A 19,486-nucleotide genomic window follows, 5' to 3' on the forward strand; every position below is an offset into this window, starting at 1 on the left:
GAGTTCCCTTCATTTTTGCCACCATAGGGTCAGATCTACCAGAATATGCCAATATTTTTATGCTCGTCGCCGACAGCAGATAATCCCTTTAAAGTTTCCATGGCATTTAATTGGATGTCCCTGGAATTCTCCAAGTACAGTCGGGGACAAAAGTCTCCGGACCACGTGTTCCTCAAACGAAGCTTATAGCTCTACTATCAGACAGCGGCTGGAGACCGTACTTGTGGAGATGAAAGAACAAAAAATTAACTTTTACCTCCACAAGTGTGGTCTCCAGCCGCCTACTAATAGCAGAGCTATCGGCTTCGTTAAAGGAACACGTGGTCCGGAGACTTTTGTCCCCGACTGTACATTCCTTCGCATACACCCAAGTAGTGATATGGCTCAGTATGACAGCCTTAATGTTGACAGCAACAGTCCAGCCTTGCACTTGCAGTGGGACTAGTATCGACTGCAAATCGTGCACACTACGGTATTAAAGCCAATCACACAAAAGATATGTAACACTAATGCACACAGTGGCTTCTGCTCTAGATTTTTGCTGTCAGCAGCACCTGCTCGCTTGAGACTTGCATTGGCCATTCAAAAACAGTAGGCCAGACCAACACCAACTTTGTAAAATACAAAGCATGAGCAGCAACACCTGTCTCAGGCCAATTAAATATATTTAACAGGACACAAGAGTAGCAAGACAATGTATGATACTTCCTCTTCTTTTTTAACCAAAGTGTAGTGTTGACATGACAGGATGTCCTTAATGAATATGTACCATACTTTGGTTTCTACTCACTAACTCCTAAGAATCATTTGGAGAATCATATCCACAATATCACTGCTTTTTATGTGCAATTACAGAGGACACAACAGAAGATTTTTGTAGGACAGAATGCCCATGCAATGGACACACCACACAAAGTGAAAAGAAGGTGACATACGCCAGAACGATTAGAGAACCTGAATGGGCATCAGTGCTGTAATCTTGCTTCATGTAATGTGTGATGGCTGTGGAAAGCAGAACTCCCTTAATACCAAGATGAAAGCCATTTGACCATTCGTAACCGACAGGCAACTGCAAAAATGATTCAGTGTGCTAAGCCTACAGCGCCGTGCCAGGGGAGCTCCTTTACAGTGAACTAGATTACCTGCGCAGTGAAAAAAATGTGGCATCCTCCCTCCGAGGCAAAAAGTGTTGATCCTAAGCGGCGTTAGCGACACTGTGATACAATGTCTCGCCGACGTTCGTCTCCGGTCGTGCGACTTGCTCCAAGACAGTGACTTACGCCCCAACAAGTACAGCGGGTGGTGGGCTCGGGAGTGGCCTGCTAAGGTGGCGATCCCCGTCGTCTGTACATCCCCCACCACGGGTTGCGGGCAGTGTTCCCTCCACTACCCAAGTATCCCGGTTCATTGTTCCGCGACCTCCGAACCAGTCTGGCACGCAACGCGCACAAGGACGGCCACCACCACCACCGCGGGGGCGACGGGGTCCTCCTTCTCAGGCCTGGTGTCGGCCCCCGCACAGTCCGCACCCGACTGCCGCCCGGTGGCACGCCCTGAGCGGCAGGTAGCACCAGAGGCAGGGCACCAGCAGCGACAGCAGCGCCAGCCCCGCCCAGCGGCGGCGGCAGTCCCGCGGCGACCCCGAGCACGAGCAGGGCCGCTGGCTGAAGTCGCCCTCGGCGTCGGCCATGCAGTGGTACAGCATACAGTGGGCGCACGAGATGCACGACGCCGTGTTGATGCACGACAGGACACTGTCCGGCGCGTACTCGCACGCGCCCCGCACGTTGCTGTCCTCCGAGAACTCCTCGAGGCAGTGCCGACACTGACGGCGCTTTTGGCCGCTGCGCGCCTTGCTGGGCAGTGGGGGGGCCGCCTTCTTGCCCGGAGGCACCGCGGCGGCGGGCGTCTGGCCGCTCGGCGGAGGTCCCGCGGGCGCCGGCGGGGGCGCCGTGGGGCCGCTGTCCCGCACCACGCCACTCTTGAGCGTCTCGACCAGCGGGTAGGAGTAGTCGTGCTTGGCGAACTGCACGTACGAGTAGGGCTCGGGCTGCACCGGGTTGCCCGCGTCGTCCAGGAGCAGGCCGCCGCCCTTCTGGTGGTTGTTGGACGGTGGCGCGCCCTCGCGGCGCACGTAGTTGATGCGGTGCAGGTGGTGGTTCGCCGAGTACGGCGACAGGCCGCTGCCGGCCGATGAGGAGCCCGACGAGGAGCGCGAGTCGACGGGCAGCTCGAGTGTCATGAAGACCTCGTCGTCGCCGATGTCTGAGTCCGGGAAGGTGCCGCACAAGTCGCCCACACCTGCGCAGCACAAAAAACAAGGTGCCGACCGTGAGCGACCTTCCGCAGCACAGCGCATGCGTAAATAACACTGCATAAGAGGATGTCGGCCGTAGGCGGTGAGCAGAAAACCTTGCAGGTAAAAAAGGAACATAACGCAATATAAAAGGAACACGCAAACGCATGCCCCTGATGCAGGCCTAACTGCAACGTGCCTCTGAGTGTTCTGGCTTGAGGTCCATCCCGGCCGCGCTAGCGACGGAGTGCCTCGATCCAGTTTACGAAAAATAGAGAATTTCAGCACTCCTGTACGGTAATTCTGACCATATGGCAAATGTGGCTAGGCAAGCCTGGCTACGGTAGGAACGGCACACGCCTCAGAAAATATCTGGTCGGCCGCACCTTACTATAAAAGTAATTAAAGCTGCCTTAGATTGGTTTCTTGGGGTCCAACGTCCCAAAGCGACTCAGGCTATGAGGGACGCCGTAGTGAAGGGCTCCGGAAATTTTGACCACCTGGGGTTCTTTAACGTGCACTGACATCGCACAGTACATGGGCCTCTAGAATTTCACCTCCATTGAAATTCGAGGCTGATTTTTCACACTACAACGAAATTGCTGATGGCGAGACGCTGTGGACAAATTATGTTCTTTGCATTTTTTATGTGGATATACTACTGGCTTACACATCAACTCTCCAAAATTCACCATGAGCAGAGCAGAATTTGCTTCAAAATATGCGGAGTTCAAATTAAGCGGAGTTCAACAGATGGCGCTGTCGCGATTAAAACATCAGATCGAACAAGCTTTCAGTTCGAATTAAGCCAACTGAAATTCATGAGGGTCCAATGTAATTAACAATTTAGCCGTTCGGGCAGACACGTCAGGCGTGGCAGTCGGCATCGAGCCGACCACCACCAACCACACGTCGATGGCGGGAGCATGGTACCATGGGCGGGAGCACGGTGGAAGAAAAGGAGAGGCCGAGGAGAGGATGGCGGCGGCGGCATCTCAAGAACGAACGACAGGCGCGCCACCTGCGATCGATGCGGACGGCTAGGCGCGACGCATAGTCGTCGGCGCGTCCCCTGGATGGCGCTGCTAACGCGGCGGCGTCTGGCGGCGTCGCGCTGCATACTCGAAAGACCGGCCTTTCTTTCTCGGGTTCGACGCCTCCTCTCCCTCGACCACCGTAGCTGTTTACGATACCGAAATTTCACAGCCTCTTTCTACTTCAAAACTTCTCTATCTAGCTCTCTCTGCGGCGTAGCGAGCTAAGTACCAAACGCTCTCTCGTTCAGAAGCCAGGATTCTACGGTCGCATAAAATCCGACGCGCCTCCGAAGATGATCCCCCGTTTCGCGATCCGCAAGTGAGCCCACCCTGCCGCCAGCGGCGGAAAGGCAGGAGCTGAGAGCACACACCAATGTTTTGAGCCAAACGGTTTGGAACAGCGGACAGTGTGAAAGGCGTGGCCTCCGACAGTATCGCGCCGTCCATGCTAGACAAAATGAATACCGTAATTTTTACATCCAGCGCCATCAATCACAAGAAAAAAAACAAACAAAAATCGGCAAAAAGGATGAGAGCGCCCTGAATATCGCCTAAATGTCGCTACCGAGGCCACACGCGCCCACCAAGTATTCCCAAAGCTTTTTCCTATTCTTCGGCACCGCTAGGGTAGGACCTCGATATATTTGTATATTCGCGGACCGCGGTAGCACAAATGGAAGGGCATATTCTATGGGTGTGCGAATATTCAGAAATTTCGAATACCGACTCGAATACCCTCGTACCTGTTATTCGACCGAATCAAATGGTGTATGTTCAACATTACTCGAAAAGAATCAAATATGCTCTCAAGTTTTCGAATATTTTTCGAAATGGCGCGGAGTTCGAATAACGCCTGCCGTATTTTTTTCCGTGGCTATTCCAAGGACAGGACCGCGTTACCATACTCCCGCGATCCGTATGCGGGATTGGAGGGTTCAGCGTCACGGTGCGATTCATTCGCGTGGTGGTGTTCGTAATTGTGATGAATAGCCTCAGAGATTGCAGGAAGTTCAGCAAACCAAGCCTTTATGCCTGACCTCCGAGGCCGTGCCTCATATATAGTAAGCTCTCGCCTGTCTCATGCACTGAGATGTGGCGCTTGTTTATTATCTTCCGTTATCAACAGCAAAAGGTACTTTTCCTATGAGCGTAACATGACAACGATAAACTTATTACACTGACTTCGTGTTGCGATCCCCTAAATGCAGTGTTGCGTCTTTTAACATATGCAGCTATAATTGCGAAAGCAGCTCTTCGCTGTTCCTCACGATTGTTCATTGAATTTCGCACAAATAACGAATATTCGATTGGGTTTTCAGCTAAACTACCCGCATTCGATTCGGTAGCAAAGCTGCACTATTCGTACTGGATTCGGTTTGGAAAAAAGTACTATTCGCGCACCCCTATACAGTAACAATGGCGGCCACCATCCCGCGGCAAAGCCTTTGCGCGTGCAAAGCGATTGCTATACGCCACAAAGAAAAAGAGTTAGTTGACAATCGAGGAGACGCGGTCACTGTATAAGCGGGGTGCAAACCGCTTCCATAGCCGAGCGTTAAGTTCAAGCTTCACGAAAAACATCGAGGGTTAAGATATCAAGAAACCACGAGAGTATGTACTTCGAATAGGCATCTGCTGTCAACCGACTGACAGTTAGGACGACTCCACAGTTGGTCTGTACTCTAATTGACTCTCGATAATACGATCTCGAAGGAAAGCGAAAGTTTCTTCCATTTAATCTGAAATTCGCATTATGGGCAGACCTTTTAAACGCACCCAAAGTAGGCGGTGTCTAAGTGTCAGTTCGAATAAACCGGAAGTTCGAATTAACGGGGTTCCGCTACTCTACAGCCTTCGAAAGCCGCCGAAACATGTAACACGTGAGACCAGCTGTGTGTCCCGCATGTCATTTACTCGCACCCGACTGTGCCGAGTCGAAAAAAACGACACAACCATGTCAAAAAATGCGACATGATAATTTGTAGTTTTGTCGTGCGACAGATTTTTCGGTTTTTTTTTTTGTAGTATTTTTCGGTAGTACTTCTCAGTAGTCAGTAGTACTTTTCTGCAGTGCCGGTTCCGCGCCTTGGCGAAGCATCTGCGCAAGGCCTCCGGCGCCGGCGTTCCGCCAAACGCTCAGGCTTCACACATACCTCGGTTTTTTTCAGCCTCGCTTAGGGAATAGAGCTTTCGCACTGAAAACTCGAAATCACGCTCCCACACTGTGGCCACCGTATGCCAACCCGCGGAGAATGCCACACCGGCCCATCATTGGATGTGGATATGTTTAGTTACAATTCCCATTTATACGAACCAACTCTCGATGCCGAAGCCTCAAATTAAGGTGGTCAGCTGTACAAACGAATAGGAAGATCGCATGTTGACGGCGCAGTTACAGCTACAGAGCGCGGATGAGGTCCGTGGAATCGGGTTATATTTTCTGGAGCACGCCATAAACCTGGTCTTGCACTGACCTTATGGGACATGTGACGGTGCTACGCAAAAGGCCTACAAATCTAGCAGGACCCGAACTTAGCCCCATTTGAGCCGCTTGAAATACAATTTTTTATTTTCATGCGCATTCGCCACGAAATGGGACGGGTTTGGATGCCGTCGGTCACTTTTATCGTCACATATCAGGAGAAGGAGCTCTGCACATTTGGCGGTAGCAGCTCATAATCATCACTCGTCAATTGCAATACCCTTAAAGACGTCTAGTGGGGATTAGACATCATTCCCACCACTGTGCAGCTCAACTAAAACGATTCAAGGCGATTCTCATTAATTTCTCCGAAGGCCCTCACTGACATATAGCGTCTGAAAGCAAGAAAAAAAAATTAAAAACGTCGCGTCTGGGAGCTCCAGCGAACGCACAGCCTCGCAGTGTATCTAGGCGGCAGATCTCTTCATTTCCCCTCCGTGCATTCTTAGAGATACACTTCGAAGCAACAACGATAATACCGTAACAATGAAAAACAACCGTCAGATAGGCGGCACGCCCAGAACTAGGGCATCCTGCGTACACGACCTCGAGCACATACGAAAAGAAAGAAAAAAAAAAAAACGTCCCTGACGTAAAATTCAGCGCCATTTTATAGGGCACGTATCCATCCATCTATCGATATGTGTCCCGGTTCTCACGACCACCCCTCAGGCACACTATTACGGTTGCGTGCGTTGAGGAAAATAAAGCTAGACAAAGATTCGGCACGCCATCCTTCACAATAAGATAACGCGCCGAAAGAATGCTTGTTTGTGTGCGTTGACATCATTTCACTGGAACTGCGGTGTTTCGAGTTTTAGGTTTGGTTTGGTTTATTGGGTTTTAACGTCCCAAAGCGACTGAGGCTATGAGAGACGCCGTAGTGAAGGGCTCTGGAAATTTCGACCACCTGGGGTTCTTTGACGTGCACTGGCATCGCACAACACACGGGCCTCTAGAATTTCGCCTCCAAAGAAATTCAGCCGCCGCGGCCGGTATCGAACCCGCGTCTTTCGGGTCAGGAGCCGAGCGCCAGAACCACTGAGCCACCACGGCTTTTTTTTCCTCTTTATTGCATTTTCACAACGGGTACAAAGAAGTAAAACATGCCAGCAACACTTGCACTGACACGGCAGGTTAAATAATTTTTTTTCAGTTCAACCAAGTCATCCAACACATTTAACCAAGTTGGCTGAGCAGGCAGTGCGTGATACACTTCCCTCAGACGTATGACACCTTCAATGAAATGCTCGCGTGGAGATCTCCCCGCCGCGGTGGCTCAGTGTAGAAAGAACTCTACACTGAGCCACCGCGGCGGGGCCGAGTTTTAGGAAAGCCGAAAACTACAGTAGCAGCCATATCTATGCAAAAGAGCAAGTTTCTTATAATACTGAAATTAACAAATCTTTCCCCTTATGGCGTTTTTATTCACTAATCCAGCCTTCTTATCTCATACTACACTTCTCCGCAACTCCGCAAGGGTGACTCTTAAAAAGCTCATTGTTCAGTCACGTGCTGGGCACATGATGCTGCTACGGTCGGACATGATTTTCTGACTAGACGCTATCGTCACTTAAAAACGAACAACGCGACAAAGGCCAGACTCCGAACGCACTCGACACGCCATCAGTACGTTTGCCGCGCTACGCAGAGAAGGTCTCGTATGCGTAACAAATTCCCCCACCGCTAACTAGTAAACAGCTCGTTACTAGGGCTATGACGAGCGGCGCGGCCCTGTTGGCTTATATAACTGTTTCCCACCCGTCGTCGCTCGGTACTCATTCATACAGCGGGGGCGGGGAAGGGCCGAAGAGAGTGAACGAACGGCTGGAGCCACGGTGGCTGGAGCGCATCGTGACGACTGCTCCACATGACACCGTGCGAGAGCAAACAACAGCGACTGCAGCGCCGCCGCGACCACGTCCGTAGGTCTTCGTACTACTACGTACGCTCCACTCAACACCCGGCCACGCTCGGTCGCTGGCACGAAGGAAAAAAAAAGCGGGAAACAAGAAAAAAAGGACAAAAGAACAAAAAAAAATAGCGAGAGAGAGTGAGGCAGAGAAAAGCGCAACGGACCGCCCGTACTGCCACGGACGTTCTTCTGTCGCTCGGGCGATTTTACCCCTTCACCTCGTTACACGTTGAACCGTATCGCGCGGTCTTTCGCTCCTTTGACGCGCACGCTCACTCGCATACACACACGCGCGCATGCGTAAGCTCTTTTCGTCGCCCCCCCCCCCCTTCGTTCCATTCTTCCTCCGACTCTTCCCACTTTTGTTTCACCTCTTTCTGTTCTTTCCTTCTCTCTCTTTCCCTTAGTGAGCGCACGCACACGTAGTGCGAACGGGCTCGCACGTAAAAAAAAAAAAATGCTGGGGGGGGGGGGGGCATTCAAAAGAGGAAAGAATAAGAAGGTCGAGACGTTGTTGTTCCATATTTCTGTCACGCCGCCTCGTCTGGCTGTGGGAAACGACGAAAGTGCACGCGCGACAAGGCGGGCGAGCTGGGGGAAAAGAAAAATTCAGGCACTGAAAAGAAGAAACGAGAAATGTAAGCAAAGAAGGGGCCAGCAAAAGGCCGCGCTTACTCCCCGCTAGTTCCCCCTCCCCCTCCCTCCCCCTACGCTCGCTCACTCGCTCGCTACGCCCTCGCGTTCTCCGTTGGCCGGCTTCATTCACGAGCAGGTTCGCGGCTGCAGCGGCAGTCTTATTTTTACCCCCGGCGTTCGTCGGCTCCCGCGCGCCCACTCGCCCAGCGCCGCACTAGCGCGAAAGCAGGCAGGGCAGGAAGCCGGCGTGCTCGGCGAAGGCGGGAAGCTTTTTAGAGACACGCCACAGCTCGGAGATGGGAGGGGAGGGGGGGGGGGGGGAGAAAAAAAAAACAAGAAACAAAGCACGGCAATTGACGGAGCGGGTGCTGCGAAAACCGAAGAGTGGGAGGAGGAAGCTAGAGAAGAGGGAGACGGGATGAGGCCGTGGCGTGACGAAATGAAATAAACGAAGAAAGGAAAAAAGTGAAAAAGAAAAAAGTGTATCGGGAACGGAAAATCCGCTCCTATCGTTTATTTCCCACCCGATGATGATGATGATGATGTAGCCTTCCCTTTGTAACGGGCGGGCGCCTACCAAAGGTGCCCTGGCTGGATAGATACACACATAAAAACACCACTATCAAACGCGAAGCGGCAAACACACACGCACTTTCCTCGGTGCTGCCTCCTGGGGGGCGATACGCGAAACGCACAGGCGTGGCCATCCGACAGTCGGTAACTGCGATGAAAGCTGTGCTCTCAAAACACCGCGCGATTACGAATGCCGCTTTGCTGGCGACGTCCACCTGACGAGCGCGAGATGGACTACGATTTCGAAATGCAGAGCGAGCGACCGCGCTCTCCGCCGCTCCATCGTTCAAAGTCTAACAGCTCCACAGCTCCCAAGTTCCATACCACTGCTCCACAGCCACAGAAAGTTGCCCGCGAGTTCAGTTCGGCCGTGACGCCATCGAAGCACTTCGCGTGCTGGCCGCTAGGGTGAGAGCATGCGCTATCGGACGTGGTGACGAATCCACGATGAAAACAGAGCAACAAAAGTTTCGTAGCCATTCGTAAACTAAATAGAATGCACATATATAAGAAACTGAACGTTAGCGCGTGCATTTACGAAGCTTAATGGCCGCCATATTGGCGGACCAGAAGGCTGTTCATTCATCCGACCCGCAGATCGGCACCCTACGCGGAAGCCTGCTGGAAGCATGCGTTGCCCACCAACACAGTGCCCGTGACTCCACTGGCAGACTCACAACCTGTCCCCGCAGTCCAATGTTGTCGCGCTTTAGGCATGCCGCTCTATTTGCACAAAAACTTTCTACCTCTTTCTACCTGTCACAGTGTCACACATCCTGTCCACTGTGAAGTCACACGGCACTCAGGCCTTCACATCGCCCTCTATAACGAACCTAAAATATACAAGTTGGGATCCACTCTGCGCACTATTTACAATATTTACAAAGTGACTCTCCAACTCTCCATACAAACTTCCACAAAGCGTCTCTCATTGAAACACCCACCTCAACCAATTCAGAGACCACCCTTCCGACCACATGAGCTGGCGAACAGCGCGAGCCGATTGACCCGGCTAGGCTAGAGGGGAAGGCAAGAGAGCTCTTGGGCTGAGGAGCCCTTACAGGAAGGTTTTTATCTTTGTTATTAAAAAAAGTTTATCCTTCTCTGCGATAAACGTTGATTCCCTCCGATATGCTCCCTCCTTAATCTTCGCCATAACTGCCAGCTTGCTTGCCTATCCTCCATGCAGCAAGGCGGATGTATACTCTCTGAGGCTCAGATCCCACCCATATGCTCAATGCCCTTCAGGCCCATGGCCTCCCACATGTCCTTTCCATTCCCCGCACCGTGTCCCCTCTCTTTCACCCAGGATGCAGGCAGGGGCCTAAGCTGCCCATCACTCTCCTGCTCTACAGTCACTCTGCAGCATACACCGATGCCTCCATACGCGAATCTCTCTCGGTGCTGCAGCTCAGTTCATACACTACCCTTTTACTCCTAACTCGCTCTCTTCTACTAGATGTCGCAACCTCGACCCGCCGGACTGCACTAGCTTAGAGATCCTCTCGACTGTGCACACTATACAGAAGTTTGTTCATCTTCCTCCGAAACAGCAGTATGTTACATACACTGACTCCCAAGATGTCCTTCACAGTTTTCAAAAAGTGAACCATGCCCCCGGATACACACACTGTCCTAAATATGGCTGTTCTGGATCTTAAACGTCGTACAGTCGCATTAAGGCAGATCCCTGGGCATTCAGGGATTGCTGGAAATGAGCAGTGTAATCAGCTCACCAATGAGACTATATATTAATCGGGCTCCACAGATCCACTGATTCAAATCATCATCGTGTGACGAGGGCCTCCTGATCAGGAAAGCCATATCGCAGACCTAACTCTAATTCATGCACGAGCTCGCCACTCTCCCTGCCCCACACTCCGACCTATTCATCAGGCTCATATCTTTTGTAAAATTCAGACCAACAGGAAGTCTTTTATATCACATCCATTCTGCCCCGTCCTGCCTCTATTGCCCTCAACTCAATGCCGATCTTGAACACCGTCTCTTCTAGTACTGTTCTATCGCTCTTCAATCCTCTTTTAATCCTTGGTCCTCGCCTGGCATACCTGGCTGGCTTCTTCATGCTAAGAAGGTCAGCTTGGTCTGGTGTGGCAGGCAAAGCTCATTTTGAGCAGTTGATTTGTGCTCTGGAATAAAATGCCTTGCTACCACTACTACCACTTTCAAGGTGCCACCGAAACCTAATGCTAATAGAGAGGAATAAGCAATCTACAATCAGTAGGCAATCCGATCGCCCTACAACGCGTGTCCATTTTATTTGTTAAAGGCAACAGGCAACACCTGGGGCAGTGGCATATCTTTTATCGAGTGAATGCAGCTCTTGACCTCAATCTACCATGTCTCTAACGATGCAGCATTAACAGCGCAGGACAACTTTCACAAGAGTATTGGAAAATGTCACCAGTCTCACATGACCAAGAATTAAAGTAATGCAAAGCAGATTAAATAAATTCTTGGTAGTGTCACTGGTGCAATGCAATAACAAGTTAAATGAAAATACTAAAGCAATTGCATGATGATAAAATTACATAGTGTTTGACATCTGAGTAAAGCACAGCCAAAAATGAGTTCATAAGAGTTCCTTTGCACTAGCATCAAAATTTGGTTTACGAATATGGGTGCAATGAATAATTTATTGACACCTCAAACAGGCACAGTTAAATACAACAAGGTCCGAATATGGAATGGCCGGTTGGTCCGATCGTACGTTGGTCAGCGGTACTTTGTCCGCTCGTCCGGCGACACGTTGCCGGTTGGGGCAGCCACTCCAGACTTCTTCAGACAAAACTGATTTAATCAAGACGAGACCGAAATACAAACACTTAAAGAAAAGGCGGTTTAAAGAAAGGCTGTTAAAAAAAGGCCGTCGAAAAGCGGCCGAGACTGGGACTCGGCGCGCTCCTCCCGCTCTTTGTTTGCAGCGGTTTTTATCCCCTCGATAATTGGGCGGAGCTTTAATAAACCGGCTCTCGCCCAATTCCAACCAATACTGCTGCAGTGGCACTGCGCATACAAGTAGGCGGAGCCCAGTGCACGCCAGGGCCCGACTCTGGAGGCGCCACTGCTTAGCTAGACAGTCGGGGGTTTAAGGAGTCGTCGACCTTATTGTCCCCAGCTCCCACTTCTATGTTTGTCAAGGGATCCTTTCAAGGGGTCGTCGGCCCCTTGGTCCCCGACAAGGCGGTCGCGGTCTTTCCCGCAGCCTTGGACGGCATCCGAAGCGCGCGACCCGCTGTCGCCATTCAACTCCTCCCGACTTCAGACGGACATGGTAGGGGGAAATTAGCTACTGGCGCCATAGGCTTCTGCCTTAACACCTCCCCACCAAGAATGTTGGGTGGACGCTCGCCGTACACACAACATACCAAAGCGCGCAAAAGTACAAAGAGCCGGCCGTGAACAAGCACAAAAAAAAACGGATCTCAACTGAGCGCTGTACGAACAACATAAAAAAAGGAGCGCTTCTGCGTCCTACTAACAACTGCACAAAGAGCATGTTCAAGACCACATGATGCATGCATCAACACTCACGCTCCTTAACTTCTTTTCACAAGCAACCACAACAGTCGAAACACTTGTAACATGGGAGTCCAACATCAATGCACTTGAGTTCACAGTCCACCACGTTCCCCCATGTTCCCCCACTCTCACCCACTGCCCCATTGTGTGCTCAAACCACAAGGCATTTTTGCGCGTACCGCAACCTGGCAAGAGTGGGTTAAGGCTGTGGCCATTAGGTGTTTGTCGCTATCCACCAGGATCGAACACGTCACCTGTTCGCATGAAAGTGAACAGTACGTGCCGCAGCGTGCACAGTCGTCGCATTCGTCCTTTCCAGTTGCGTAGCGCATTGTCTACATCGGCGGAGCCGCCTCCCGTGCGTGCATAAGGGGCGCAGGTCTCCGCGAAAGCCTCTAAGCTCTCGTTCACAAAGGGCCTCTTAAAAAGTGGCACGGCCAGCTCAACCAGTCCACCGTCAGCGACATCTGAGTTTGCGATCCACCTGTTGCGCAAAACAGCAAGGTGATCGCGGCATGGGTCGCGGTGCGACCCTATCAGCGGCGGTGTACTTTCGTCTCCTTCAGGGAGTAAGACGAATTTTTCGTCGTCGTCACTGCTCAGACTCCATTCACCTACCGCCAAACTCATTGCGGCGTTACACGAATCTGAGTTTTCTAGCTCGGAATAGCCTCGCCTACCAAGCTGTTCCGCAGGCTTCTCCGACACCGCTGTGAGTGCCGCGCATGGTGTTTGAACACACACGTCGCTTTCATCAAACCCTGCCTGGCCCACTGGTGCTTGAGTTGGCCACAAAAGGTCGCAGTGGGCAACCCGGCCGGCCGAGCATTTCATGTCGTTCCACTCATCAGCGCCAATAGTGTCACTAAAAGCATGCTCGGCTGCCTCGGAACACTCGACCTGCACAGTCTGATCATAGGTGGACTTTTTCGCAGTCACATCCGTGGAGCTCACTTCCACCTTGGGAATCAAGGACTCCTGGTTTTCTGTGTCAACAGTCATGGCTGACTGCACAATGTGCGGCTCCTCTGCGCTAACGACAGTCGCGCTGTCTGCAGGAGCCCGTGATTCCTTTTGTCTATTCTCAATAGGAACCGACTGACTTCCGCTGCTGCTATCCTCTATATTCACCTCCTCGGTTAGCGTTTTATCAGCGTCCTTCGCGCTAATAAGGCATGGCTGTGTCTGTGCCGGATCCGGCAGTGCACTAGACGCTCTTCGTGAGCGTTGCTCCTCCTTAATCCGTTTCCTCTCCTGCCGTAGCTTCTCTTCGGCTATCGCTAACTGACGCTTGAGGTCTAGAATGTACGCGTCGCTCCTCTCTTTTGCTCTGGCTCGCTCAGCCTCTGACATTGGGGCTCGCTCATGGCCATCCCAATATCCACAGCCATAACCACTTCGCCAGCCTAATGTACTCATTGCGCCTCGGTTACTTTAACCTTGCGGCTCAAGCACTCCTGAGGCAAGTAAAGTGAGACTGGAGAAACTCACTCTGTTATCGGGCTGTCGATCATGGCACTTGCAGCGCAGCAGCGGCAGGTTGCGTCCATAGGCGCAGAGGAGTAGCCGGCATCCAGGGCTCGCAGTTGTCCCACCACGTCCTCGCAGTGGACGGAGTCGCCAATCTCAGGTACCGCCGAGGTCGCGGCGCTTCGCTCCGTCGGTCTCGCTTCGCTCGCTCCTTGGCGCTGTCGCGGAGTCTTGGCTCCGAGGCCTCGCGCAAGGGTATCGCCTCACTTGGACCTTGGTCCCCGGGACTCTTCACCAAGGTAATTGCCCCGTCAGGCTTCCGGAAGATAGTGCCTCCAACCGCTCGCAGAAAGCCGCTCGGACTATCCTGGTCACGGCACCAGTTAAAAGGAAAAGATCCGAATATGGCCGGTTGGTCCGATCGTACGTTGGTCAGCGGTACTTTGTCCGCTCGTCCGGCGACACGTTGCCGGTTGGGGCAGCCACTCCAGACTTCTTCAGACAAAACTGATTTAATCAAGACGAGACCGAAATACAAACACTTAAAGAAAAGGCGGTTTAAAGAAAGGCTGTTAAAAAAAGGCCGTCGAAAAGCGGCCGAGACTGGGACTCGGCGCGCTCCTCCCGCTCTTTGTTTGCAGCGGTTTTTATCCCCTCGATAATTGGGCGGAGCTTTAATAAACCGGCTCTCGCCCAATTCCAACCAATACTGCTGCAGTGGCACTGCGCATACAAGTAGGCGGAGCCCAGTGCACGCCAGGGCCCGACTCTGGAGGCGCCACTGCTTAGCTAGACAGTCGGGGGTTTAAGGAGTCGTCGACCTTATTGTCCCCAGCTCCCACTTCTATGTTTGTCAAGGGATCCTTTCAAGGGGTCGTCGGCCCCTTGGTCCCCGACAAGGCGGTCGCGGTCTTTCCCGCAGCCTTGGACGGCATCCGAAGCGCGCGACCCGCTGTCGCCATTCAACTCCTCCCGACTTCAGACGGACATGGTAGGGGGAAATTAGCTACTGGCGCCATAGGCTTCTGCCTTAACAGGCACTGTAAAGGCTTTGCATGCCTTCCTATCTTAAAAGGTCAGCCTGCCCCAGGTGTTAAAAATGACAGTGGTTTCGCCGAGAATTCCTTCTTAAATATCAATGACGTAAGGTGGAGAAATCTTCATCATTGGTGACATCTGTGGTATCGATCTCTATAGACAGCCAGCGAACAGTATTCACAAAAAGCAACAGATAAGATAGATCCATCATGCCCATGTGTAGCCTAGCAAGCACGCCTCCGTACAGGCATCCAAGCAGCAACAGCATGTGTTCAGTGTCAATAAGGAGTGAAACTGAAGGAAGTTGATTTCCATTCACAGCGTTGCAGAATTCAAGACAAGCAAAAACAAAACACTTTGAAGAAAAGACAGCATGTAGCCGGTGTCTTTCCTTCTGGGTCCCTGTTTCTTCCTTCTTTCCTTATGTCTTGCACAACCTTCCGCATAATTAAGTGTTCTCGTCAACAAGGAGCCAAGAATACTCACCATGTGTCAAAGTGGCGGCCACACAATGCAGTCCACAATGCAGCATGAGAAAAGTAAGAGAGGAAAGACAAGAAGAGGGAAGGGAACAGAATGAAACAGCCTGTCTCAATGACAATGGGCCATTTTCGAATGCAGGTGATATGTGCATGATAGCAGCAGTGCTCCCACACGGATGCAAGGAATGTAGCTCATTTTCTGGCACTGCAAAATGACCAATCTCCAATTTGTGAGTGCCGTCCGACCTATGATATGAGGCGAAACTGTATTGTTGTTAAAATACACAGGAAAAGCAAACAGCCCACTAGAAATTGATTTACAGTAGTGGTGGTTCATCACCAAGGAGTGTCAGCTTTCTACTGCATGTCAGTATGTAAGAAGAAAGCTTCTTTTTTTGGCTAAGATTATTTAACAAATGGTAACACTCAAGTTTCTTCACTTCCCACAAGCAAAAACTGCATACTGCAGCTTCGCGGATGCCTGGGAACTCAACTGCAGGCTATCCTAGTGTTGCGAGCAAGAGAGCATGACGCTGATCTGACCCCTAATCCCTCAACCTCTCTGCAGTGACATATACAGCACAGTAATGGCCTTGCTTACAGAGACAGCCAGCAGATCTTCCCAACTGTGACTCGAGTACAAGAACATTAAATGTAACTTGCTAGTGACAGTGTCTACAGAGATTAGGCAGGTGCATACGGTATAGCTAAACCATCCAACACCCAAGGTGTGCAATGCATGGTGCTGCTGGCTTACACACATTCCTAATCAGTCGCAGCACGGCTTCTAATATGCCAGCGATAATCCATTTTTCATTCTGTGCTGAAATGACCATGGAATGTGGAAGACTGTTTTCCTCAAGTCCCTTTCAAAGTTTGTAGCAAGGATGGTAGTTCAGTACATCCAACATGTGCCAGTGAAGTTACAGAGAATGTTCAGTATGCCTTCCATTTTTCACTCAGGGGTGTACGATTTAATTTCAATAGTGCCGCACGATTCCGCAGAATGAGTGGAAAATCAGTGAGGTCACGTGCACGAGTATGTTGTCCATCCCAGCAGCAATTCTGCCGGGGTGGAGCCTTTCATCATCCTAGGTTTTGTTAAGAAAGCCGGATCTCTTCAGATTTAAAAATGCGCAGAAATGATTACCCTGGCCTCACGAGATTAGCAACCCTGTTCTGTGTATAGCGTGGAATACAATTTCACTTTCCCTGCATCAGCTCTCATTTGGGTGCTCTGAGCTCAGTGCTGTAGATCAGCCCATAAGCTGACCAGGATTACCACGCTTCAAGAGGGAGTATTCACTGACATCACAACGGCCACCATTACGATATCTGTGCAACACTATGTGAGGCCACGGGCGTGTCTGGAGAGATTATTCCCTCCTGCTTCAGCTTGCACGGCTCAAGCCACGCACTGGACACCAAAATGGCGCCATTGACGTAGCTCCTGGTGCTCAATCCCCATATCCATAAGGCAAGACAGGTCGTGCGGGCCAAAGATTCCGCAACAATTCAGTGCCCGATCTCAAGACCACCATACGTGGAAGGAATAAGTCAGAGGGGCCCCTGGAGGGTGGGCGGGTGCATAACCGTACCGTCCAGCAGGTCCTCCATGGCGATGCGCACGGCCTTGTCGAAGGCCCTGGCGTCGGCCGACGTCTGGAAGGTGAGGCCGAACTTGTGCTCGCCGGCGCGCCAGTGGTGGAAGGTGGGCATCACCTTGTTGTACGTGAAGTCCCGCCCGATGGCGCACGACAGGAGCACGCGGGCCTCGCGCTCGCCGGTGATCTGGTAGAAGCAGCCGCCGCCGCCGCCGCCACCGGGCGTGGCGGTGGGCGGCTGCTGCAGGTCGCAGCGCTTGCGCACCGAGACGCTGCTCAGGCCGCCGCCGCCCAGCGGCACCCAGCCGCCCGTCGAGTCGTCCCGCGTCATCACCTGGGCCCGCACACGAACCAGGCAGCCGCCACTGCAAAGGCACCAGAGAGAAACGGACACGTCACCAAACGGAACAGGACCATCGACTGAGACGTGGCCGCCACACGTGTCCACTCACACACGTCGTTCAGTGCAACACTCGAATGAAAATACCCTTCTAGTCTCTATAGCACTATGGTACACAGCCTTGCACCATTTTGTAGCGAGAGCTACACTACGCCACCCACTTCGCGAGGAAAGCGTGGCTGCGCGCTGAGCCGAGGCACCACGGGCAAGGCGTCGCGCCGAACGGGCGATGGCGTCCCTTCGTAATATTGAAAATTGTTTTTTGAGGAAAGGGAATACGCAGTAACTGTCTCACATATCTCTATGGACACCCGAACCGCGCCATATAGGAAGGGATAAACTGATTTTTTTTTTCAAAGAAATGGTTTATGAGGGTTTAGTGTAGCCAGGGCTATGTACCTCGTGCTACTCTACCAGGTTTAACCAGAGCTAAACCACAGCCAATTGTTTGTCGTCGGGCGCGAGACAACTCTACGTATTTACGCTCCGGGCGAAAAGATGGGTAAGAAAACGACCCACTGCGCCACTTCCCGTAGAACGGCCACTCCCTGCGCTCTAAACATAAGTACACCTATATGGGAGTATGAAGGGAATAAACTCTCCTCTAGCGCTCTCTCTTTCATACAAGGGCGTGCGCTAGAGGACAGTTTACTCTCCTTTTACTCTTTTCTGTCTAAAGTGTGGGGAAACTGTGCCCTTTGCAGTAGGGCCGCCGAGGAGGAAATGGTTTCGCCTTGAGGGACTCTGGTTGTGGTAATGCAATTAGTCGACAGAGAAGTAACCTCTGTAGCACAATCCTTCTTACTAGAGTGTGGGCAGGGACTGAAGGCTCCCAAGATTTTGTTACGGCAAAGGGGTACGGCCAAGGTCGATCCGGCCGAAGCCATGTTCGTGCTGAGTGCGCGAGATGCGTGCAGCCGTACAAATGTAGGCGGGATAAAGATATTGCGTGGATGATTCTTTTCTCGGATTGAATGATAGTGTTCCGCCTGGGATGGATCGGCGGCAAATGTTTCTCGGGAACGGAGGCGCTGAATGCAGTGAGCACGCCTGACTGTGTGCGTTCAAGCAACGTAAAATACGTCAGTGCACCGAAACTCGGTGTTGATCTATAGTTTCGTTTTCAAGCACCATTCCGCTATGCAGCGCGAAAAGTCCACCGCTATGTGCCCCGTGCAGAGAACACAGAAACGTCTCTGAACGCACCGAACAGCTACGGCCGCCTAGCATACTTCAAAACACCGTCGAAATAAAAGTGACGCCAACGATTCCGTTAAAATCGACGAGCGGTAGGCTACAGGGGGACACACTCGTTACTGCCCAGCTTCAGAGGGCACAAACGGGTTCGTGAAGGAACTCGGCACTCACGACTCTCCGACGACGGACAACAAAACGCCTTCGTGAAGAAACACGGAATCTTCGGAAGAATAATTCACCATTGTTTCGACACGACCTGGCGCGTCCACAGCTACAAAGCTTTTTTTTTTTTCTAAGACAAAGAAAGTGCTCAAAGAACAAAGACACCGCACTTCTTGGAAAGTGCTCTTTGAAAAAAAAAAAAAAAAACTCTCGCCGCCGCCATGTGCACACTAAAACTCCTTGTAACGAAACTGAAAGGAAGACGGTGATTCTTCTTTTTTGGTCACGATCATCGCCGTTTTTGACGTATAGCGTTGCACAGACAGCGCCCGCCACAGAGGCCGCAGTCAGCGCAACAGAGAGGGCAGTTTCGCTTGGATACTGCGTTGGGGTTCGATCCCAATCGCGCCGCGGGTCCACTTCGACGGAGGCGAAACGAAAAACATGTACGCGCGCTGTGCGATGTCTGTGCACGTTAAAGATCCCCACGCGGTCGAAATTATTAAATGCGGGAGCATTATATAGCTCTGTCACGTCAGCAAAAAGTGTCCGCAATTTCGTCCGCACAATTACGTTGTTCTCTGAAGATAAATGCGTGAAAGTGTGGTTGTGACAGTTAGTATGTGATAAAATGTTGCCGTGGGAAAAGGT

The 19,486-nt window shown here is 51.6% G+C and overlaps 1 protein-coding gene across 2 annotated transcripts in view; it reads right to left on the minus strand.

Annotated features, from left to right (window-relative positions):
• Positions 1-820: 820 nt before the first annotated feature.
• Positions 821-19,486, minus strand: part of Spred (Sprouty-related protein with EVH-1 domain) — a 70,533-nt gene continuing 51,867 nt past the window's right edge. The window contains exons 2-3 of one of the 2 annotated variants that reach the window (XM_089556812.1): positions 17,071-17,441; positions 821-2,265 (exon numbers count right to left, since the gene is read on the minus strand). In XM_089556812.1, the coding sequence (XP_089412938.1) occupies positions 1,496-2,265; positions 17,071-17,441 (1,141 nt within the window). In that variant the 3' untranslated portion in view covers positions 821-1,495. Of the gene's footprint in view, positions 2,302-17,070; positions 17,442-19,486 lie in introns of both variants that reach the window. The other variant, XM_089556811.1, reaches the window with a different exon arrangement.

The sequence above is a fragment of the Amblyomma mixtum genome, chromosome 8 (genome assembly GCF_055824585.1).
Source record: "Amblyomma mixtum isolate Tamu chromosome 8, ASM5582458v1, whole genome shotgun sequence".
Classification (NCBI taxonomy): domain Eukaryota; kingdom Metazoa; phylum Arthropoda; class Arachnida; order Ixodida; family Ixodidae; genus Amblyomma; species Amblyomma mixtum.